The sequence below is a fragment of the Coregonus lavaretus genome (assembly GCF_964263955.1).
Source record: "Coregonus lavaretus genome assembly, chromosome: 19".
Lineage (NCBI taxonomy): Eukaryota > Metazoa > Chordata > Actinopteri > Salmoniformes > Salmonidae > Coregonus > Coregonus lavaretus.
This window is the reverse complement of record NC_140006.1, coordinates 30,998,384-31,023,513: the sequence shown is the minus strand read 5'-3', so window position 1 is coordinate 31,023,513 and position 25,130 is coordinate 30,998,384. Positions and strand designations below refer to the sequence as shown.

Below are 25,130 nucleotides of genomic sequence, written 5' to 3'. Positions count from 1 at the left end.
CTTAATTATGCAACACTTTTTGGAGGACTGTAATCTTCAAGACTCTAACTTCCTGAATAAGGAAATATCTCTTGAAGAAATTAGAGAAACAATTAAATCTCTAAAGAGTGGCAAGACCCCGGGCCCAGATGCATACCCTGGTGAATTCTATAAAACATTCAGCAACATGCTCTCTCCCTACCTGCACAAAATGTTGGTTCAGGCCAATGAGGATGGAGCTCTCCCATCTACTTTGGATGAGGCGTTTATTACAGTTATACATAAGAAGGGTAAAGATCCGGAAGAGGTAGGGTCATACAGACCAATATCCCTCCTTAACACAGACCAAAAGATTTTAGCAAAAACTCTGGCTAACAGGCTTAGCACTTTAATTGGCAAATTGGTCCATTCGGACCAGACCGGCTTTATCCCTAACAGAAACTCATTCTTCAATCTCAGGCACCTCTTCAACATTATGTATTCTCAGAGGTTACCTAACGTGGACCTTGCCGTTCTATCTCTTGACGCCGAAAAGGCCTTTGACCAAGTTGAGTGGCCCTATCTATTCAAGGTCCTACAGAAATGTAATATTGGAGATGGGTTCATAAATTGGATCCAGCTTTTATATAGGAACCCTTGTGCGAGAATACTCACTAACCAATCACTGTCGCCCCGATTTAACCTTTACAGAGGGACAAGGCAGGGTTGTGCGCTGTCGCCTATGCTCTTCGCCCTAATTATTGAACCTCTCGCTCAAGCGATCAGATCTCATTCAGCAATACACGGCTATAATACTAAAGATACTCTAAATAAGATTTCCCTATACGCAGATTATATTCTCCTCTATGTAACAGAACCCCAAGCTAGTATTCCAGCTATTCTTGAGGTGATTAATTTGTTTGGTACCTTCTCGTGATACAGAATAAATTGGAACAAGAGTGAATTAATGCCCATACTGTTGCAAAACACCTCCTGGCTAGAACATTTTCCAGTTAAGTTATCTTCAGAAAAATGTATCTACCTTGGAATTGTAGTTACCAAACAATACTCCTTACTATTTAAAGAGAATTTCCCCTCTCTGATGCAAAATCTCAAGGCAAACATACAATTTTGGAGAACTCTCCCAATTTCTCTGCTCAGAAGAATTAATGCCATTAAAATGGTCTTCCTATACCAGAACATCCCAGTATTCATAACTAAATCCTTTCATAAACAACTGGACTCTATTGTCAATCCTTTCATCTGGGATTATAAATCACACAGGATAGGTAAAAAACACCTATGTAAATCCAAGATGGAAGGAGGATTGTCTCTCCCAAATTTTATATTTTACTATTGGGCCGCTAACCTCTGCGCTGTTACGTTTTTGCTGGATGACGCACCCCCGCCATCCAGCTGGCTTAGTATGGAGCGTGAGGAGTGTCACCTCTTCTCTATTGGTGCTGTGATTTTGTCACCTGTCAATCTGGAGATGTCACTTTACCGTAACAATCCTATTATACATAGCACAGTCCGAATCTGGAAGCAAATTAAAGTCCACTTTGAGCTTAGACCAATATCATTCATGCTCCCTGTTGCCAGGAATCCCTCCATTGCCCACTCTAACCTTGATAACACCTTTGAGCGATGGGGAGAGTTGGGGATAAGTACCATAGGGGATTTATATATAGGAGGGACCTTTGCTTCCTTTGAATCGCTGAGGGAACGTATAACCTTCCCAGAAGTAACTTTTTCAGATACCTACAAATTAGAGACTATGTTAGAAAACACCTCCCAACATTTGGGAATGCTAAACCTTCCATGTTTGACGGATGCATAAAAATATGCCCCACCACAGACAAACTGATATCTCGTCTATATGACGCTTTTCAATCTGTTAGCGCACCCTCTACTGATGCCATTAAGGCAAAATGGGAGGAAGAACTAAGGAACTGACATTTCGGTGGCAGACTGGGAGGATAGCTTGGAGTATATCCACACCTGCTCCATTAACTCCAGACATCGTCTCATACAATTTAAGGTATAACACAGATTACACTATTCCAAAACTAAACTGCATAGGATATTTCCTGATACATCCCCTATGTGTGATAAATGTCAGGCTGAGCAGGGTACACTACTCCACTGCTTTGCCCTATGCTCTAGCCTGTATGGTTATTGGTGTGGAATTTTTGGAGTCCTCTCTGCAGTTCTGGAGACTTCAATAGACCCAGACCCGCTTCTGATAATCCTGGGAGTGTCCGATTCCCTAAACGGATTAACCAACTCCCAAAAAAAACTAATCTCTTACAGTCTCATTTCGGCAAAAAAATGAATCTTGTTTTTTGGGAAAAGGAGGGAAGCGCCCTCTACCAAATTATGGCTCAGCGAATTGGCAAACACTGTACACTTAGAAATAATTAGATATATTCTGAACAATAAATTATCAACATTTGATCAAATCTGGCAGCCTTTCCTCTCTTACTTGGACCAGTCGGCGCTGTGAATTTGTACTTTTTAACACACTCTCAATTGTCATATTGTAATCTACCTTTGGGCAGCGTGTGCTGGCCCCGCCACCCGAGCAGTCGGGAGGGGAATAGGGTGGAATAAGGGGGGGGGGGGTGGAATAAAGGGGGGTATAAGTATAAGTGGGGGGGTTACATCTACCCTTTTTCTTTCTAAATAGCCGAATCCACTAATTTGAAGGGGTGTCCACATATTTTGTATCTTCAATAATGGCTACTACAGTAAATCTGACTTGACAGTAAATCACGTCAGATTTATTCATACAAGTGTTTCCTATAGGTTTGATCATAATGATTTCTGGCTGTCTTAACTCTCGGTCCTTCACGACAAAATCATTAACATAAGTAAAGCCATGGCTTATGATCTACATAAATTGTGCATCGATTCACCTTGCAGTATATTTCCTTCTGAATCCATCATTTGCAACACTTATTAGCTGAGGGCCCAAAGCAGAGAGGACTCTTTTGTTGATGTGATTTTATAATGGCAGTTCCTTTGATTTGGTCTCCATGTCCAAGTGATTGGCTGTGCATCAGCACCGTAATGACATGGTACGTAGAAATGGAAGTGTTGTGATGAATGTGATCATTATCACCCACAGCCAGGGCACTAAATATATGGGCTTCAAAAGAAGCTCTCATGTTGTCAATGATTGCCCCCAAACCATTCAGTCCTTCAATAGATGTTAAATCAAAGGAAACACTCAGTGCTGCAGTAGGGTGGTGTACATCAAGCACCAACCAAACACTCCATCTCTCTATTGTTTGGTTGTGTCCCAAATAGCACCCTATTCCCAATATAGTGCACTACTTTTGACCAGGGCAAACTATATAGGGAATAGGGTGCCACTTGGGACTCACACCCTGTCTCTAGCTTATGTGTGGATATAGCTAGTAGTTGACTTGCGGGATCACAGAAAAGGATGGAGTCATTGATACAGGGGCAAGTAAGACAGGCCGGGGAATGAAGACCGAGCAGGCTCTTTCAGTGAGGTTTCCCAATATGTTGACCCTTGACCTTTCTTTGGCTCCTGGTGAAAACAGAAAATACTATGTGACACTGACCAGAAAGCCCTGTTAATGGCTTTAGTTTAGTTTTGCATCAATGGTACATTTCAGTGGCAGCAATGTCTTGTGCAATATCCTATTTGACCTCTAGTAGTATACAGTTGAAGTCAATTAGTATTTGGTAGCATTGCCTTTAAATTGTTTAACTTGGGTCAAACGTTTCGGGTAGCCTTCCACAAGCTTCCCACAATAAGTTGGGTGAATATTGGCCCATTCCTCCTGACAGAGCTTGTGTACCTGAGTACGTTAATCTCTAGGAGACAGAATGTGTCTCCTTCCTGAGCGGTATGACAGCTTCGTGGTCCCATGGTGTTTATACTTGTGTACTATTGTTTGTACAGATGAATGTGGTACCTTCAGGCATTTGGAAATTGCTCCCAAGGATGAACCAGACTTGTGGAGGAGTACAATATTTTTTCTGAGGTCTTGGCTGATTTCTTTAGATTTTCCCATGATGTCAAGTAAAGAGGCACTGAGTTTGAAGGTAGGCCTTGAAATACATCCATAGGTACACCTCCAATTGACTCAAATTATGTCAATTAGCCTATCAGAAGGTTCTAAAGCCATGACCTAATTTTCTGGAATTTTCCAAGCTGTTTAAAGGCACAGTCAACTTAGAGTAAGTAAACTTCTGACCCACTGGAATTGTGATACAGTGAATTATAAGTGAAATAATCTGTCTGTAAACAATTGTTGGAAAAATTACTTGTGTCATGCACAAAGTAGATGTCCTAACCGACTTGCTAAAACTATAGTTTGTTAACAAGAAATTTGTGGAGTGGTTGAAAAACCTAAGTGTATGTAAACTTCAGACTTCAACAGTAGCTTGTGGCCTGGGGGCATCACCCAATGCCTTTCAGCAAATTACGTTTGTATCCGTGTGGAATCGATTCCCAGTCCCACCACGACTTTGACACAAAACATGTATTTTCTTAACTGTCCTGTCAGTCTCTATACCAAGAAAACATCTAATAAAAAATGGTGTGTGTAGGCAGACACTCACCTCTCCTGCTCCAGCCTCATCCTCAGTGTTTCTTCCTCTGAGGCTTGTAGCTCCTCTGGCCTCCACTTGCTTGATCCTTTACGCTCTATTTTCTCTCCGTCCTTGCGATGTTTACCAAACCTGAAATATAATTAGGGCAGCAGACAAACAATTTTACCGAAATGGCTTCAATTTGGGTATTTCTAAGGGTGCATCCCAAATGGCACCCTATTCCCTAATGCACTACTTTTGACCAGAGCCCTATCGGACATGGTTAAAAGTAGGACACTTTATAGAGAATAGGATGCCATTTGGGACGCATTCAAACAGTTCCCCCAGAGACAATAACTAGTAAACTACTAATGGTGATCAACTCTGCCATTCTCTCCAACTCTCTTCTGACAAAAACTCCATCAAATGTTTAGCTCTCAACTTTTTCATTCTACTTGACTGAGTTTGCCAAGGCTTATTCAGAGGGAAATTGGCATGCAGAGTCTCTCCGAGTTCAATAGAGAGCGAGAGAGTAAGTGTGAGAGATAATGAAAGGAGACAGAGCGAGAGACAGGGATGAGAGTGAAATACAGCAGGGGGAGGTCTATTACCTGATTAATTGATCAACAAATGGCCTCAAATGTAGCATAAAGTCGTTGACAGTGATGTGTAGGTGTTAATATGAAGAGCAGTCCTATCTATCACAGAGACAGCGGGTGACAGTTTCTCTTTACACTCCAGTGGATTCCATTAAGTCTCCTTAAACACCAGCCACGTCCCAATTTTATTTGGGACTCCCAAATGGCACCCTATTCCCTTTATAGTGCACTACTTTAGACCAGAGCCCCTATGTATATAGGGAATAGGCTGCCATTTGGGACACAGCCACAGTCTCCTTCAGACACACTGGAGATTTATGATAGGAGGAACTAGTGAAACTTTCTGAGACGAGTAGGACATTCATCATGACAGAAGGGCATTTCATATTCTGTACACAGAACCCTTATAATTTATCTGCTTATGAGTTCCACACCAATGATAAGATGGGAATTTACAAGATATATTTTAGTTAAAGAAGCAGGCGACTTGAGACTTCAAGTTCAATGGCTCTGTTGAGAAAGTGTCATAACACAGAGAGAGAGAGAGAGAGAGAGAGAGCAAGAGAGAGCGAGAGAGAGAGAAAGAGAGAGCGAGAGAGAGAGAGAGAGAGAAAGAGAGACTGCATTGCTTTAAATATTTGCGGTAGAGTTATTTTCTCAGATAAAGACTGTCCATGAGAAGATGACGATAAGCCACGACGGTTTAAAATCAAACCACATAGATATGAGATGGACAGACAGGATGCATTGCAATCACGTAACAGATGCATATCAAATTCATCTTGACCTGATAAGGTCTGGCTTGACAGTTTCACTGACTCTAGCACAGCTCGAGACATTTCATGAGTTACAGTACTACAGTTCTTCACTTCACTATACCGTAGCATTGAAAAACCAACCGTACTGATGCTGCCACGTGTGTGTGTTAGTGTGTGTCTGGGCAGTGGCCATTTTGAGGAGGCTGCCAAGCGAGCAGATTGGGTGTTGCTTTGAGTCCAAGTGGTGATTGGTGTATAGTAGGAGAGGGAGGCTTCTGTGGTCTTATGGTGCTTTGATGGTAATGAGGCTTTGATTGGGCTGCAGTGTGTATGAATGTGTGTGTGCGTGTGTGTGGTGCCCAGAGAGCTGAGAGGGTCAGCTCTGACTAGCCTCTGTCTCTGCGACACACTCCAACAAGACCTGGGTTTAAATAGTATTTCAAATACTTTATCTGGGCTTGATTAAAGTGTGTAGTGTGTGTGTGTGTATGTATGTATGTATGTGTGTGTATACTTGCGTGTGTAACTACTGACAGTGCTCGTGTCAATGGGAGAACAACTGCATAATGATTCTACAGTTCCCTGCGATTATAGCAGCCAAATTATTCCAGCTTCCAGCAACCTTTAGGCCAAACACACACACCTCTTAAGGCCAAACACAATAACACACACACCTCTTTAGGCCAAACACATCTGATCTGCATGTCTGCCAGGAGCTCCTTCTCCTTCGCACTGGATCTCATTATTTTACACTGTCGGCATTCTCTCTGTCAGAACCACGATAGCACCCTATTCCCTATTTAGTACACTACTTTTACTAAATAAGTAGTGCACTATATATAGGGAATAGGATGCTATTTGGGACATAGCCTTTTCAAAACCACTAGGAATATCTGATCATTGGCATCCCAGACACCCCAGAGAGCATCCCAGACACCCCAGAGAGCATCCCAGACACCCCAGAGAGCATCTCAGACAATCAGAGACCATCCCAGACAATCAGAGACCATCTCGGACAGCTCAGAGAGCATCCCAGACAATCAGAGACCATCTCGGACAGCTCAGAGAGCATCCCAGACAATCAGAGACCATCTCGGACAGCTCAGAGAGCATCCCAGACAATCAGAGACCATCTCAGACAATCAGAGACCATCTCAGACAATCAGATGAAAGGCATGATCCCAGTACCCACTTATAATGGTGGGTAAAACACCGGTAAAGGAGGATGGAGAGTGAGTGTGTGCGTCCATGCGTCCTACCTGAACATGTCTCCCAGGCCTTTCAGCATGCCTTTCTTAGCCTTGTTCTTGCTGTCCTTCTCTTTGTCCCTCTGTTTCTTTTTATCATTCCCTCCCTTATCCTTCTTCTTGTCTTCATTGGTGTGGTTGCCATTGACCAGCGGTCTCTCTGTGTTGGGTAGTGGGGTCAGGTCTGCCACGGTGGACACAGAGTCGCGCCCGGACCGAGAGCTCTCCTCGGTGTCCTCCTCCACTGGACAGACAGTAACAGAATGTTTTATATTGGCGGAATCTTTAAAGAAGAAATGGTCTTTGAATATTTGATCTTGAATCCTGACCTTTAATACGCACAGGTAACTTGAACTTTACCATTAATTGTGTGTAGATATCAATGGAAGATACAGTATGTATGTGTGAAAGTATTTGGCCTTGGTTAGCTAAGATTTCTATCCAATATAATTATATCTTACATGTCTCCTGAACTAAGATCTGTCCAAGAGATGTCTATCTTACTGAGATCTGACAATAGAAGTCTATCTTATGGAGATCTGTCCAATAGAAGTCTATCTTACATGTCTCCATGTCCTCATCGTCCTCCTCTGTAGCGCCTGGCCTGTCGTATGACTTGTCGATGGCGGCCCGGAAGCTCTCGTTGCAGCCCCGCCCCCTGATGATGCGTGGGCGTGGCCTGTGGAAGGGCATGTCACCGTTCAGTGTTACCTCGGCAACGGCTGTCTGTAAACTCTCTAGAGAGCTGGACTTCTTGAGGCCTAGGGAAGGACCCACGTCCCTGGTGGAAGACCCTAGGGAGGAGCAACAGTATCAAAACGTAGTTAATTGATAAAGCTGTGAGTGAACTAAAGGAGCTTTTGTATTTTTTAAATACAGGGCTGTGTTTAACTAAAGCATTTTGTTATTTTACTTTACTACCTGTGAGTTGTAATGAAAACTTGGATGGAGCTCACACTGTGTAACATGTAACCAAATGGGTTATGTTGCATTGAGAAAAAAGGGGATAAACCTTTACAATGATAGTGTTTTGGCTAAAGCCTAGATAAGAGTAGGTCCCTCAAATTCAAATCTGGACCTCAAAGCTTTTTTTCATTCTTCCACTCTAATCAGGGACTGGTGGGTGCAATTAATTATCAGGTAGAACAGAAAACCAGCAGGCTCCGGACCTCGTAGGGTAAGAGTTGAAAACCCCTGTCGGTGTACAGTACATCTCTTCATCACTCACAGGTTGAGGGGGTATTGTAGAGAAATAAAGGTAGAGTGGTATGGAGGTGTAGAGACGATGCGGCTCAAATGGCACCCTATTGCCTATGTAGTGCACTACTTTTGACCAGGGCCCATATAAAAGTAGTGCACTATATACGGAATAGGGTGGCATTTGGGATGCAAACAGAGAGAGGGATGGATTACTTCAGGGGAACAGCCCAGCAGACTCTCTCTCCCTCTAATCCACAAAGTATACTGTAGCAGAGCTACTGGGGGACTGGGTAAACAAGAGACCCAGGGTGCTAGTACTAGTAGTGCTTTATATAGGGAATAGGGTGCCATTTGGGATGCAGACCTGTTGTTTCTAGCCTCCAGTTTAAGACTTGGCAAAGAAGAGGCACACATGTACTTTATTTACCTGTCTGTAAAATGACATCCACAAAATATATATATAAAAAATAGTTTTGTACATTGTACGATCACCACCCTCCTACAATTTAATTTGTGGAAAAAAATAGGAAAGAATACCTATTCAATTTCGCCCTAATAACTTTTAGAGGCTAATAGATTTCAGGCTATTTTCTTAAGCGTTTCAGGGGTTCTCTCTACCCGGCCCCTGTGCTACACTCTCCTTCTTTAATATACACATTCACTCCCAGCTAAAGTAGCAATGAGGCATGGTCCATTTAGCAGGCCCAAAACAAATCCCAAATCCTGGGGAAACTGATGACAGTGACAGCCTGGGAGGGGGAGTGATGTCCCATAGAGTTCTGGTCAAAAGTAGTGCACTATATAGGGAATGGACGTAGCCTGCGAGAGGGGAGTGATGGGACACAATAACCTGGGCCACTGGGCCACACTTATCCACTGATTGGCAATAGGACCTTGTTGACACAGACTGTATCCACATGTTTGTCCACTAGGTTAGTAGAGGGCAATGCAGGGCTGTTTGCCCACTGGTATACAGCTCCCTAATGGCCAATAGCAACAGTCATTCCTTCAAACTTTCCAGGACGTTTCCAGTCGGTTACGTGCCTATATGTGCAACTCCAGTGGGTCCTATAGCCACACAGTGGCAGCATCTCAAATGGCACCCTATTCCCTACATAGTGCACTACTTTTGACCAGAGTTCCATGGGCCCTGGTCAAATGTAGTGCATTATATAAGATATAGGGTGCTATTTGGGACACTTCCAGGGTATTCCCTGTTCGACCTTCCTCCCGACTGCAGGGTGATTGATACCTGTATTTATTATTATTATAAGGCACCACCGCCGATCTCTGTACGACCCGCGTTATCTTCAGCTTGAATAGGGTGGCAGTCTGTACAAACATGCCTAGTACAGATATGTTGGAGCTGGGTTGCCAGGTCTGACTATCTGAAACAAACATGCCTAGTACAGATATGTTGGAGCTGGGTTGCCAGGTCTGACTATATGAAACAAACATGCCTAGTACAGATATGTTGGAGCTGGGTTGCCAGGTCTGGTATCTGAAACAAACATGCCTAGTACAGATATGTTGGAGCTGGGTTGCCAGGTCTGACTATCTGAAACAAACATGCCAATGCAGATATGTAGAAGGCTGGACGTTGCCAGATCTGACTATCTGAAATTCCCAAAGCTCTTTCTCAAACAAACCACTGCCTGATGTTCTTGACTCACGCCGTCTGTCAGAGGCCTGAATTAATGTAATTTTTAAGACTACCACCGAGGTGTGACTGGGAAGCATGCGGTGCAGCTGCTGGCTGAACGCTAAAACCAAATGAATGGAGTTTGATGCATGAAAGCCCATCAGCCGCTGCTTCAGTGAGACGTTAAGAGGACAGGACAGCCTGATGAAAATGAATAGGCACCAGCACTGCTTGTTCAGGCTGCAATCTATTCAATTTTCCAGCCAAGCTGCCACCATATCCATGGCCACCCACGTTAAAGTTTGGGTCTGCTTCCCAAATGGAATCCTATTCCTTATATAGGGCTTTGGTCAAAAGTAGTGCACTGAATAGGAAATAGGGTGCAATTTGGGTCGCAAACCAGCATCTCTCTCTTGCTAGTGACTGCTCAGACAATGTTTGGAGAAAACAAAGTGTCCTCACAAGGGACATTGAAATATTTAGTCTCATTCATGTGTACAGTAGTTCTACCAGACCGCCTCCATTTCCTGTTGTTTCCCTTCCTTTCTCCTGCTTTCACTGTGCCATTCAGCTAAATCCCATCCTTCGAAGGAGCTTCTATTTAGAGGTGGCTGTGAAAACACACAGCTGACAATGACGGATGACTTGCTGTCAGTTTGCAGCACCAGCCAAGGACAGAGCGTTCTTTCTTTCTTTCTCTCGCTCTCTCCCTCTCTCAATCAATCGCTCTCTTTCGCTCTTCCTATATCTCTCTCTCCCTCCTCACATTCCCATCCACAGAACAATTAGCAGTGCTACCGTGTCTTAAGAAAAATCACTGCCAAGTCCATATTCTCCCACCCACATTGACCTCAAACTGTCTCAAGGTTCTTTGTATTCTATTCTCTTCTCATTGTGAGGTGGTAGATTCTACAGGTCTGGATTCGCAGGATGGAATGTGGGGAGGGACTGGAATGGATGAGGTGTCCGTTCTCCCTCAGTGACATGTCACTCCTTACCTGGTGTGTTCTCTTTGCGAGGGGTGAGGTTAATCTCGTCGGCTACTGTTAAAGGGGGGCAATAAACATTTAGGATTGGTTAGTGAGCACATTCAACATGCAAACATTCCAACAATGTTACTGTACAGTGTGTACATCATCACATCTTTGGGCAATTTCAAGGGCAATCAGAGACCATGCGAGACACAGAGACAGAAAAACAGGGAAATGGAGGGGTTTAGGATAGCAATCAGAGCTATTGTGATATAAACACAGTGCAGGACTACAGTAATTCAGTGGGGATCAGAAGCAGATTAGATATAGGCTGTGTCCCAAATTACACCCTATTCTTTTTATAGGGCACCACTGGTCAAAAGTAGTGCACTATATATAAATGGAACAGGGTGCCATTTGGGACGCAGCCATAGGGTGTGTGAGGGGGAAGATGACTGTGAGCCAAAGCGATCAGGATGGTCTAATGTCATCTGAAACATTATTCTGAGGTGTGGCAGATCCAGTGCATCAACCTGTTTGATGTCACATAAAAGACAGAGAAATGCGTCACACATAGATTACATAGAGTAGAAGCCGCAAATATCAGGGTGTGCAATGCAAGTCTTATAGATGCAATTAACAATGAGTGGGGTATGTGTATGTACACTATATATACAAAAGTATGTGGACAACCCTTCATAATTAGTGGATTCGGCTATTTCTTTCAGCCACAACCGTTAAAATCGAGCACACAGCCATGCAATCTCCATAGACAGACATTGGCAGTAGAATGGCCTTACTAAAGAGCTCAGGGTCATAGGATGCCACCTTTCCATAAATCTCTGTCTGGTAAACCAACCTATAACGTCGTGCCATTGGTTCCAGGCAGGGCTGACCTATAGGGAGTCAATGAGAGGGAGGAAAGGGACATGGTGGTTGTTTGGGTTAGTACCTAGATCCATGCTCTTGGACTTGCGTGTCTTGATGATCTCCAGCTGACTGGCATCTCCAAACTGCTTTGTCCGTTTCTCTGACATACTCTGTCTGCCAAAGCCCTCCCTCTGAAAGGCTCCATCTGGGTCGGTGTCATCAGGGATCAGAGTGCTACAGGAGGAGAGGGGGGAAGGAAGTGATGGAGAGAGACACAAAGACAGAGACAAAGAATGAGAGTGAGTGTGTGAGAGGAGAAAAGACAGAGAGAGAGAGAAAGAGAGTGTGAGAGAGAGAGAGAGAGAGAGAGAGAGAGAGAGAGAGAGAGAGAGAGAGAGAGAGAGAGAGAGAGAGAGAGAGAGAAGAGAGGGACAGAGAGAGATTATTCTAGTGGTTCTAGTGCAAATCAAACCATCATCATCAATATCTTCCAATCATCAAATCAAGCCACTGCAGCTCCTAGAGTCAGGACCATACCTGAGGAGCCACTGATTACAGCAGAGACTAATCTGACTGGGCTGGACGAGTTACAATCACAACACACTCAGACCAGCCCAGCACCACTGATGAGGACTCTGACTGGACCTCGTCATCACAGGGTGGCAAAAGCCCTTCAGGTCAATGCTACGTCCCAAATGACGTATTTAGTCAGCCACCAATTGTGCAAGTTCTCCCACTTAAAAAGATGAGATAGGCCTGTAATTTTCATCATAGGAACACGTCAACTATGACAGACAAATTGAGGGAAAAAAATCCAGAAAATCACATTGTAGGATTTTTAATAAATTTATTTGCAAATTATGGTGGAAAATAAGTATTTGGTCACCTACAAACAAGCAAGATTTCTGGCTCTCACAGACCTGTAACTTCTTCTTTAAGAGGCTCCTCTGTCCTCCACTCGTTACCTGTATTAATGGCACCTGTTTGAACTTGTTATCAGTATAAAAGACACCTGTCCACAACCTCAAACAGTCACACTCCAAACTCCACTATGGCCAAGACCAAAGAGCTGTCAACGGACACCAGAAACAAAATTGTAGACCTGCACCAGGCTGGGAAGACTGAATCTGCAATAGGTAAGCAGCTTGGTTTGAAGAAATCAACTGTGGGAGCAATTATTAGGAAATGGAAGACATACAAGACCACTGATAATCTCCCTCGATCTGGGGCTCCACGCAAGATCTCACCCCGTGGGGTCAAAATGATCACAAGAACGGTGAGCAAAAATCCCAGAACCACACGGGGGGACCTAGTGAATGACCTGCAGAGAGCTGGGACCAAAGTAACAAAGCCTACCATCAGTAACACACTACGCCGCCAGGGACTCAAATCCTCCAGTGCCAGACGTGTCCCCCTGCTTAAGCCAGTACATGTCCAGGCCCGTCTGAAGTTTGCTAGAGTGCATTTGGATGATCCAGAAGAGGATTGGGAGAATGTCATATGGTCAGATGAAACCAAAATAGAACTTTTTGGTAAAAACTCAACTCGTCGTGTTTGGAGGACAAAGAATGCTGAGTTGCATCCAAATAACACCATACCTACTGTGAAGCATGGGGGTGGAAACATCATGCTTTGGGGCTGTTTTTCTGCAAAGGGACCAGGATGACTGATCCGTGTAAAGGAAAGAATGAATGGGGCCATGTATCGTGAGATTTTTAGTGAAAACCTCCTTCCATCAGCAAGGGCATTGAAGATGAAACGTGGCTGGGTCTTTCAGCATGACAATGATCCCAAACACACCGCCTGGGCAACGAAGGAGTGGCTTCGTAAGAAGCATTTCAAGGTCCTGGAGTGGCCGGCCGGCAGGGGATATAGCTCAGTTGGTAGAGCATGGCGTTTGCAACGCCAGGGTTGTGGGTTCGATAAAATAATGTATGCGCTAACTGTAAGTCGCTCTGGATAAGAGCGTCTGCTAAATGACGTAAATGTAATGTAAATGAGTGGCCTAGCCAGTCTCCAGATCTCAACCCCATAGAAAATCTTTGGAGGGAGTTGAAAGTCCGTGTTGCCCAGCGACAGCCCCAAAACATCACTGCTCTAGAGGAGATCTGCATGGAGGAATGGGCCAAAATACCAGCAACAGTGTGTGAAAACCTTGTGAAGACTTACAGAAAACGTTTGACCTGTGTCATTGCCAACAAAGGGTATATAACAAAGTATTGAGAAACTTTTGTTATTGACCAAATACTTATTTTCCACCATAATTTGTAAATAAATTCATTAAAAATCCTACAATGTGATTTTCTGGATTTTTTTTTCTCATTTTGTCTGTCATAGTTGACGTGTACCTATGATGAGAATTACAGGCCTCTCTCATCTTTTTAAGTGGGAGAACTTGCAAAATTGGTGGCTGACTAAATACTTTTTTCCCCCACTGTATTTACAGGACTACTTTTGACCAGGGCCATTGGGCTCTGGTAGTGCACTATATAGGGAAAATGGTGTCATTTGGGATACAGTCCCAGTTAAGTGGGCAGCAGGTAGGTGTCCCTGATTTTCCGTTCAAAATCAGACGGATTCAGCAAACATAGAGAGACACATTGACCTTATGTTTCAACATACAGTATAAAGAAAAAGATCTAGACCTACAGTGTATTTCTAGCTGGTTCAGTGTAGAAAAAAAGGGTGGAATCTTTTGAATACACAGTACTAGGTCTAATTTGCTACAACTGAAATAATACTAGCATTCCATTGCGAAACCTTAGCAAAACATGGTCCCGATTATCAAAAGGAATGTTAAGTCTGACACTAACAGTTGGTAAGAGCGTCTGCTAAATGACTAAAATGTAAATGTAATAAACACAGAAACCCTCTGCGGTGTTCGTGGAGATGAAATGTGTGTTTGACAGGGAGGTAACAGAAGGTTACCAAGCCAGTGCTTAACTGTCCCCCAAATGGCACCCTACTCCCTATGTAGTGCACTACTTTTGACCCGGGACCATAGGGCTCTGGTCAAAAGTAGTGCACTATGTAGGGAGCCATTTGGGACGATAGCCTCACCTCTCATTCTGAATTTGAATCTCTTTAGCCCAGGGGGGAGGGACCTCCACGTGGAACCCCACGTCGTCATGGGAGCTGGAAGACGATTGGTCAGAGAGGTGGGCAGGAAGTTCAGGCAGCCTATCGTCTTGGATGATGACTGTGTCGTCCTGGGGCATGTTGACCGTAGGGGAGAGCTGATAGTTACCTGTAGGACAACATGGAGGAGAAAGGCTTTGATATACATTACACAATAAACACATTTAAAGCTTTCATTTGATATTCATTGGACATTTAATTATTTGATATAACAACACATTTACCACAATACATGTTTTAATTTAAAAGCAGACCCAGAGTGAAATTCTCAATTAGTTCCTAGTTAAACCACCATGCTGTGTTTGGCAGCATCTGGCATGACATTGTCAAGTGTTATTATAGTGTGCTTAATGCAAGCTGAGCATTGTGAAAAAGATAAAACTATTTTCTTTGGCACGCTCACCGAGCCAGGCAAAAAACCTTCCCCTTTCTGTGTCCAATAGAGGGATTTAAAAACACATTGCTATGCAATGCATGACACTATCCTTAATCTGTCTTTGTGGGTAACTGAGTATCTGAAGAAGGGTGGTTTCCATGCTGTATAATAGCCCTCCACAATGACAGAGAGAAACGTTTATTTGTGTTAGGAATCTGTTTGGGTCTCATGGCAGGGGAACAGGACTTTCCACCAGGGACGTGAGGTCTTGAGTCAGGGTTAGTGTTTATTTCTCGTATCCTTTCACACTGAACATCTTTGTGATACCAAATACATCCACAGTTCCACACTGCCCGGCCAGCTAGCATGGCTGGATGGATGAATAGCAGTGTGCTGAAAGTTCAGAGACTGACCGGTCTCAATAGTAACCAAAAGGTCGCTGGTTCGAATCCCTGAGCTGACTAGGTGAAAAATCTGTCAATGTGCCCCTGAGCAAGGCACTTAACCGTAATTGCTCCTGTAAGTCGCTCTGGATAAGAGTGTCTTCTAAATGACTAAAATGTAAATAGAGCAGAGGGACAGTGTGTGTGTGTGTGTGTGTGTGTTTGTAAATTCAGAGTGTTGTTGTTCCTGTCGTCTCTATCCCTGCTGTGTGTGTGTGTGTGTGTGTGTGCGCGTGTCTTTTCGGGGAACTCTGGTGTGTGTGAGCCATAAAGCCCAGTGTACATGGTCTTCTAAGGCAGTGGTTCCAAAACCTTTCCTCGGGGACCCCCAGACGTTTCACAACTTTGTTGTAGTCCTGCACTAGCTCACCTGATTCACCTAGTCAAGGGCTTGATGAATAGTTGACAAGTTGAATCAGGTGTACTAGCTCTAGAATAGATCAAATACATAGAACTTCTGGGGGTCCCGAGGAGAGGTTTGAGAACCACTGCCTTAGCAGACCAATGTACACTGAGAATGGTTCTATGGTTCTGTAAGGAAATGCGACTGTAGGGGAGTAGGAATGAAGATGGCAGGCACCGAGTAGCCCAATGAATAAATCTACTTCTGTTCATGCATTTTTCTAGAAGCAATCAACTTTTTGGGCAGGCATTCATCCATATGTAAGAATGTTAGTATGGGTCCCAAACGGCACCCCATTCCCACTACTACCCTATGGGCCCTGGTCAAAAGTAGTGCACTACATAGGGAATAGGTTGGCGTTTGAGACTCACACATATTTATGTGGACCAATCCAAGGCACTCTTTTACCAACAACAATGGTGAGCAGAACTCAAAGCACCTGACAGAGTGAGATTTATTTAGAACACTTTCATTGCAGTTTACAGTAGCCCTAATACAATCAGACATCGGGACAAAATAATAATCATCGCAGCATTTTTACAGAATTGTCTCGTCTTCAGTAAAAGCAATTATCAGAGACTTTATGAGGCAACATACCGGTGAATACTGAAGAGGAGCAGGATTTAATAGCTGAGAGGTGGGAGGAATGGCAGGCCAGATTAAATGGGAGATGGAGTCGGGAGGTGAGAATAATTGGGCGGGGGATGCAGGAGAAGGAGGGTTTTATTTTGCCACTGTCCAAGTCCATCTGCATAATTAGCATAAGCAGGGAAATTGCCTTCGGTCGACATCTTGACGAACGAGCCGTTGCCTGAAGAAGAGAATAATTAACTCAAGAAATCTCTTATCCTCTAATCGTCATAGCAGTGGGATAGGCCTGCACAACAATGGGAAAATGATCCGAGAAATCAGGCAAAGCCAAACCGGGTGTTAAGTCTTAACTAAAACAATACAACTAACTAATTTTGCCATTGTATTCTCAGGATATATTTAGCAACATCACCAAGTCTAGCTTAGAAGTGTTGAGGTACAAAGTGATGTATGTGTTCATTCAGTTTAGAATTTTGGACGCAATATGTTTTTTAAACTAGCTAGTCCATACGTATTCATGCCGCCCAGTCTGACTTTTTTGTCTATAACCTGAACACATCACAGTCTCTCCTGGCCCATAGACTACTACTGAACTACTACTATGTGGGGAATAGTGTACCATGAGACAAACATCGTCCTTCATCCCATCTCTATTAAACAATGCCAGTTAATTAAATACTGGTTTATAAAGAGCTTTTACTCTATTCCAACCACTTCCAATCTGACATTGACACAAAGCAACACTGACAATTCCTAACTCTAGGCCTGGCAAGACATATGGAGAAATAAGCTTAGCTAAATAAGCCTTGCTATGAACCAAAGTCAAAGTCAATGACTCAATTTAAGGCCCACAAGTGAGGCACAAAACTGAGATGAAAATCTATGACATGTAAACCTCCAAAGCCAGGCTGTTGTTTAACCTCTTAAGGATCGGACCCTTTTTTTTTCCAATTTTCGCCTAAAATGACATACCCAAATCTAAATGCCTGTAGCTCAGGACCTGAAGCAAGGATGTGCATTATCTTGATACCATTTGAAAGGAAACACTTTGATGTTTGTGGAAATGTGAAATTAATGTAGGAGAATATAACACATTAGATCTGGTAAAAGATAGTACAAACAAAAAAACATGTGTTTTCTATTTATTTATTTTTTTCATATTTTTTCATCAATTTAGATTCTGGCCACTAGATGGCAGCAGTGTGTGTGCAAAGTTTCAGATTGATCCAGTGAAGCATTGCAATACTGGACTATTTTGTATCAAGTCTGCCCAAATGTGCCGAATTGGTCAATTGATACATTTTCAAGTACATAACTATAGAGAACATACAAAAATGATATGGTAATACAAAATGTAAGTTTACACACTCGCAGGAATGTCATACATGATGGATCATTAGCTTATACACTAACTTTCACACATCTAGATGGCTGGCGGGGTGGGTGTGGAGCCAGAGACAGCAAGGGTTCAAACTGTAGAACCCAGTTCCTAAATTTGAATATAAATATTGATTTTATCAAACAAAACTATGCTACATTTTATCACTGGGACCCTTAGCATGACAAATCAGAGCAAGATTACTGAATGTAAGTACATTATTTACCTTCAGAGGTGAATGTATCAAACCAGTTGCCGTGATACGTTTTTTGTTGTTGTGCACTCTCCTCAAACAATAGCATGGTATTTTTTCACTGTAATAGCTACTGTAAATTGGACAGTGCAGTTAGATTAACAATAATTTAAGCTTTCTGCCCACATAAAACAAAGTTTGCTGTTACTTACAACATTCATGCTAATCACATTAGCGCACGTGAGCTCAACCTTCCCATATACGGGACACCGATCCTGTAGAGGTTAATGGGTCAGGATGAACATTTGGCAATACGTTAGTCCTGTAATGTCAAGAGTTATATGCTCCGTCTCTTCTAAAGTCTCAACTCAGGTCAGTTGAAGAAAATCCTATCTTCTGTCTTGTTCTCAGACGTTAAAATGGGCTTACAGTGCAACAATCCTGCTTAGGATATATTACACTGTATCAGTACATAGATATCCAGTGGACGCACAGTGGTGTAATTTAAACTATTAATAGGTCTCATACAGTATGAGCGAGATGGCAACGTTAAAGGAAAAATCCACCCCAAACCATCCATTCCTTTAATTTACAGTGGTATTTTTAATTTTTTTAATTAAAAAAATAATAATAAATAACAATAATAAGTGAGAACATTATTTTTTGTGAACAAATGTTTCATTTTGCTGTTATAATAAGGTTGGTAGCAACATGGAAAATCGTTGTGGAAATCTGTTGCAGCTCAAGTCGACTACAAAATCCACAATGCAATGCTCTCTGTATGGACTGGCTGGCTAGCTAGCTAGCAAACGTAGCTACACACAATAATACCAACGACAATATGAGCATGTAAAGTAGCTGGTTAGCTGTAAAATTGCATAAACAAACCGCACTATCAATTTAGGAGTCTACAATCTCACTATGTTCAACCTGCAGATCGACGTGCCTAACAGAGTGGAGTCTAACATTACCAACAGCAGATATACTTTTGAGGAGATGGGAAACGTTGCCCATGCTACGTCAATGGGCCGCACTGTGCATTCTGGGCAATTCTGGTACAAGGACCACTCTCCTTCAAGGAGTGAATGAGAGTCTATTGGGCGCTAGCTCAAAAACCCAACATTAGCACGAATTTTGTCAACAAGAAGTACAACATTACAAATCTTTTCCGAGATGTGAGATAATTAACTTGCTATATGTAATATGGTATAGATTTGGAATCGTGACATCACGTACTTTCAAGGAAAATAGGCACGTTTTTCGACATATACACTGACTTTGAGAAGGGATTGCATGACGATTAGCGTAGCAACCGCGTGACGCAGCATGACAAAGTGAACACTATTGGTCGACAGTCTGCTAGGTGGGGCGTTATACGTTCCTTCATTCATTGGATTCCTATCTCCTTTCTATAATATCTCTGGCAACGGCACCATGCAATGCATCCTGGACTAAAGAGGCAGACAAATATGAAAAATGTGCTAGACCCTCCATTAAATAAATGTTTCTCGAGGTAGGAATATCGCAAAAAATATGATCAATAGCTCATTCGACAGAAGACATCCTCCCGAGTTATGACATCGGCCAGTATTGAAATCTGACGTGTATGATAGACGTTTTTGCGATCTGAAAGTCGTATTCCTATTAACTTGCAGTGTTGTGAGAGCGACTTTATCACAGTGCTACATCATACCGGCCGGATTTCTGCCTGCTTGAACGCCAATAACTCAGATACACATGAAAACATGAAATGACCCAGGGAATTAATAGAACATCACTCAGAGATGCACAAAAACAATATAACGTTCAAAATGGGTGAACCTTTCCTTTAAGAACATAAGTTTAGGGCTACTCCAATAGATATAGTAGTACATGTCCCTGCAGCCCCCAATGTGTGTGTTTACAGTGGATTATATGATCTGCGACCACCAGGTTTGTCAACACAGGAAATGGAGTAACAGACTGTGCTGTGAGTTTCCATTCAACTTTCAGCGGATCTTAATGTCTCGGAAAATGTAAGGGAAAAGGTCAGACAATTTACAGCTCAGGGGCCCTTGTATGGTGCAGCGCAGACCTTCTGATTGATTCAATGGTGTGTGTGTGTGTGTGCTCTGTGAATCCCTGAGCTCTCTGTTTGGAGTCTGCCTGTTCTGTCAGCGCCTCAGGCTGACCCTGAAAGAGAGGACCAGTACTGTGTGTGTGACCATACTGTTTGTGGTGTGTGTGTCCGTACTGTGTGTGTCCGTACTGTGTGTGTGTGTGTGTGTGTGTGTGTGTGTGTGTGTGAGAGAGGGCTGACAGACAGACAGGGTGGCAGGCAGTTTGATGGGAGGACACAGATTTTAAATGCGCCACATAGATTCAATCAATCATAGGATATAGATACCAGCCAGCCAACCAACCGCTAGGCCAGATGTTACAACAGGAGATACTGGTGCAACTATTCCAGTCCACCCAGCTTGGTAACAGAATGAAGGCATAAACAGCACAAACCGTCATTCTGTTACCAAACTTTGCATCTGCACTGTTCTTCAAGTAAATACGTTTTTGTAAAATTGTCTGCGGAAATTGTTAAAAGCAGTCATTGTGCATAGAGATGTATGGTTTGTTTAACTTTGCAATCATCGGTTTTTGTTTGACATTTTTAAGTCAAAAATCTGAGTCTCAGTGTCACCGTTACAGTGGAATTGCCCTCTAGTATTATACATGGTTAGAAGTGAATACTTTTTTAGCCGAACGAATAATCAGAAATTGTGTCCTATTAGTTCTCAGTTTTAATTAATTGGCCTTGTTTTTTAAGTAACAACACAGCATCTCAGCTTGGCTCAGGTGTAAATTGGATCTTATCAACACTGTTAGTTTACAGTTTGTAGAGTGTGATGTGTGAATGACAATATCTGGTGTTAACCCAGCAATAAGGGTGTGAGAAGGTATTGGGGGGACCTGACTCACCCATCATTCTGCCCATTAGGGTCTGCTGTGGCATCAGGTTGTCGTCCAGGCCCTCTATGCCTCCGTACAGGGAGTGGGAGATACGACGCTCCCGGTCGTCCAGCAGGGTGGAGTTGAGGGCCTGCTCCGGTCCCAGGAGGCTCCCAGGGGCCTCCAGCTACACATACAAAGGCATTGGGAAGACAGGCACAATCAATACATGTAACATTGGAAGAAGGAATCCTCGTTATATTGGAAATGCACAGTATGAGACGAAATTCTCCCTTAAGTACATTTTGATTAAATCTTGATTTTTTAACTCGTTTTGCCATTCTAGCTCAAAGCCAAAACCCCATTATGGCTATTTCTCTCTCACGGTGGGATTGCAGCAGCGATTACAGCTAAACCTAGAAATTATGCCTCATCCTGTCTGTGAGGGACCGGTTGATCGGTAGACGCAGGCTAGCCTCATGCTACATAGCCCCGGCACTACCACAGCTTGCTAGATAAATAACAAACCTGTAGAGGCAGGCTAGGTTCATGCTAATATTAGCCCCAGCACCACCACGACCATGGTTAGGATAGCTTGATAAATGACAATGGATTTTCAATAGCTGTTAAGACGCCTGCTGACAACATTCCCCCACAGGTGAGCAGCACGGTGCCATTTTCCTCAAGGGGCTATCTGACTCACCACTGCTTATTGGACAAATAGGCCATTTACTGCCTCGGTCACCTTTAAAAACACACATGGCTGAGGAGCAAGTGGGGTTGAACGTGTGTGGACCATAGAATTACATAGAATCAATAGAATTATAGGATCTCTATGGTGAGGATGCCCTCATTGTTTGCACTTAGAATCTCCTCTTTCACTGATTTAAACTGTACAAGCTGGTTTCCTGACACATATTAAGCCTAGTCCAAGTGTAAAAAGCATTCTCAATGGAGAGACCCTTCATTTAAAAGAACTTCATAGTCCAGGACTAGGTTTAATTTGTGTTTGGGAAACCAGACCTAAAAGTGCAACGGTTTCTGTATTCATGGCTCAAGATGAAGAAAATTACTTGTTAGCATGAAGACTGCCAGCATCAACAGATGTGCATCACAACAAGAGGAAATGTAATCAGTGAATATTCAATCCACAGCGCCTTCATTTCATTTCCCACGTTTGATAGACGTGCTGATAACACAGAGACAGGTGTGATACAGACAAGTTCAGTTCATTTAATGTAGAAACTGCTAAACATTCATCAAGCAGACGTGGCTGCTACCTTAGCCAGTAAAATGTGAGTAAAAACAGGTGTAGAACTAGTAAAATAGGAACAACACCAAATGACTGGGGGTGGAGATCTGAAAAAATGATTTCTAGAGAGCCCAAATGGCTTCAGACTGTTGAGATGAGATGGTTAATGAAACTGGCTGCAGAGCGGAGGGCCTATTGTTTGTGTGAGTGTGCCTGTCAACAAATCACTGCTCTACTCATTGCATATTCAAACCTATAATTAAACTGGTGCAGGGTCGTAATTGGGTCGGAATTGTGATTAGGGCATCTGTCTGAATAGAATAGCCCTGCGTGGGGGTTTAGTATTGAGGAAATATTGGTTCAGATACAGAATAGTTTGCCACTGATTACTACCCTAGAGGTAAAGTTAGGAGGATAAGTCAGAAAGAGAAGGATGGTGTGAGTTGATGGGAGACAGGAGTACAACCTGTCCATCAAGCTGTGCCACATGAATGTCTATGACCTTGGTAGAGTTCTTCTATGGTTCATATATATCACATATTCAGTGGACTGCAAGAAAAATGGATCAATAAAGTATCATTCTTCTTCTATACAGATACCTAGAAAGATAATGCTCTAGTCTAAGCCATCCCCACAGCTGTATCCGTGATGCAGATATTGATGAGTCATCCCGTGTGTGTGTGTACCTCATTCAAAGCCAGTGTTCTATGCTCTCCTCTCACCCTTGGCTTTTCCACAGCACAGCCTGCAACCTGACGGCAGCACATGGCTTAGCCCTTAGCCCCTGCTCTGCTTTCAATTAACAGCTGCACCATGGGAAATCACAGGTCTGACATGTACTGTAGCAAGAGGCAGAGGCAGGGCTGGAGGCACACAGTACACACTACAACAACCAGTAGACAGAGCTCTCCAATAGATAAGTGATCAAGCCAGGATAGAGTCTGGAGTATGCAGCAATATCATGACATTGAAATGTGGAGAGGGATGGCGGTAGAGAGAAAGAGAGGGAGGGAGAGAGAGATAAAGACAGAGTGAGAGCGAGTCTGGAGTGTATCAACATGTTAACATTTAAATGAAAAAAAAGTAATGTATAACTTTGTTGGCCAGCCGTCACTAATTCCCCCAGCATGCCTCGGGACATGGAGGCTAAGAGGAGAGCATGGCTGCATCCCAAATGGCACCCTATTCACTACTCCAGTCCTCCCGCACACATTGTTGTTGTAACCCCGGAGAACAACACCTGATTCAACTCATTGAGGGCTTGATGATTATTTGGCAAGTTGAATCAGGTGTGCTTGTCCAGGGCTACAACAACAATGTGTACTGTTGGGGTACTGGAGGACTGGATTTGGGAAACACTGCCCTACATAGTACACTTTTTTGGACCAGAGCCCTATCGGTCCTGTTTAAAAGTATTGCACTAAATAGCGAATAGGGTGCCATTTTGGGACGCAGCTCATGTCGTGTGAACTGATGTGAACCACCTGACTGGGTGCTCTTTCATCATATCCCTAACATAGTTCTCTAGTTCAGAATAGGCAATGTGTCACTGGCTTTGGAATGAGACGAAGACTACATGTGTGAGGGTGCGTGTTAATGGTAACTGAACAACTATCAAGTGTTTTAAAAAATAAAAATAAAGACCAAACTTGAAACAAATGTCAAAGGTATCATGACAGTGTGATGGGTGGCCTTAACCTTATTTAGGAATATTGTACATTTTAGTAAGAATGACCACATTTTTCTGCTGAAGAAACGCATAGAGAAAACAGAATGCAGTCATTTAAAAAAATGTGAATCTTTAATATGATAATCGAACATTTGAAAAAACAAACAATACATTAGCAATGGCAGTGACTGAGGAAAGAAGAATGGAGCCACAATGCTCTCAGACGCTGCCTCCAAAGCCTCCAACAAGCCTAACATCACACATAGACGCCCTGTGGGTTAGAAAAGTATTTCAGCATACAAGCGTGTTAGTCAGTGGAGGCTGGTGAGCGGAGGAAGGCTCATAGTAATGGTTGGAAAGGAATAAAAGGAATGCATGTTTTTTATGCGTTTGACACTGTTCCATTCATTCCATTCCAGCCATTTCTATGAGCCCGCCCCCGGCTGGTGTTAGCCCTATAATCTCCACAGCTTTAATAAAGCGATGGTTAGGCCTACCTCGTTGCGTTTAGTGACCCTCCTGGCCACAATCAGCTGAATCATCCCCCGCTTGTTGCCCTCTACCGACATGGACTTCCTTAGTGTCTCCATGGCTTCCTGGTTGGTCTTGCCTAGCAACGACTCCCCGTTCACCGCTATCAGCTGGTCGTTGACCCGTAGCCTTCCATCCTGTTCAGACAGGATATGACATGTAGGATGAGAATCAGTCAACACGCACAATCAGGCTGTTCAATGCATTAGCACTGTACCGTTAGCCTGGTTTGTGTTATCTTGCCAACTCCTTGTCACTTATTGTCACACCAAACAACGAGTGATGCCCAGGTCACTTAATTCCATAAGGAATTGGCAAGAGAGCAGAAACGGGCTACTGTACTGGCAGTGGAATAATGAATAGCAGAAAAAGCAATGAAGAGCAGCTATCAGAACTGCTAGACAGAAGATGCTAAGAGGC

General features: G+C 43.2%; 1 protein-coding gene across 2 annotated transcripts in view; it reads right to left on the bottom strand.

Moving 5' to 3' along the window:
* The window catches only part of LOC311147253 (partitioning defective 3 homolog), a 308,941-nt gene that overhangs the window by 68,246 nt on the left and 215,565 nt on the right, over positions 1–25,130 (bottom strand). Inside the window, exons 15-22 of one of the 2 annotated variants that reach the window (XM_084183924.1) lie at positions 24,677–24,847; positions 21,289–21,445; positions 14,875–15,061; positions 11,897–12,048; positions 10,972–11,016; positions 7,695–7,925; positions 7,144–7,375; positions 4,558–4,677 (exon numbers count right to left, since the gene is read on the bottom strand). In XM_084183924.1, coding sequence (XP_084040050.1) covers positions 4,558–4,677; positions 7,144–7,375; positions 7,695–7,925; positions 10,972–11,016; positions 11,897–12,048; positions 14,875–15,061; positions 21,289–21,445; positions 24,677–24,847 — 1,295 coding nt within the window. Of the gene's footprint in view, positions 1–4,557; positions 4,678–7,143; positions 7,415–7,694; positions 7,926–10,971; positions 11,017–11,896; positions 12,049–14,874; positions 15,062–21,288; positions 21,446–24,676; positions 24,848–25,130 lie in introns of both variants that reach the window. The other variant, XM_084183925.1, reaches the window with a different exon arrangement.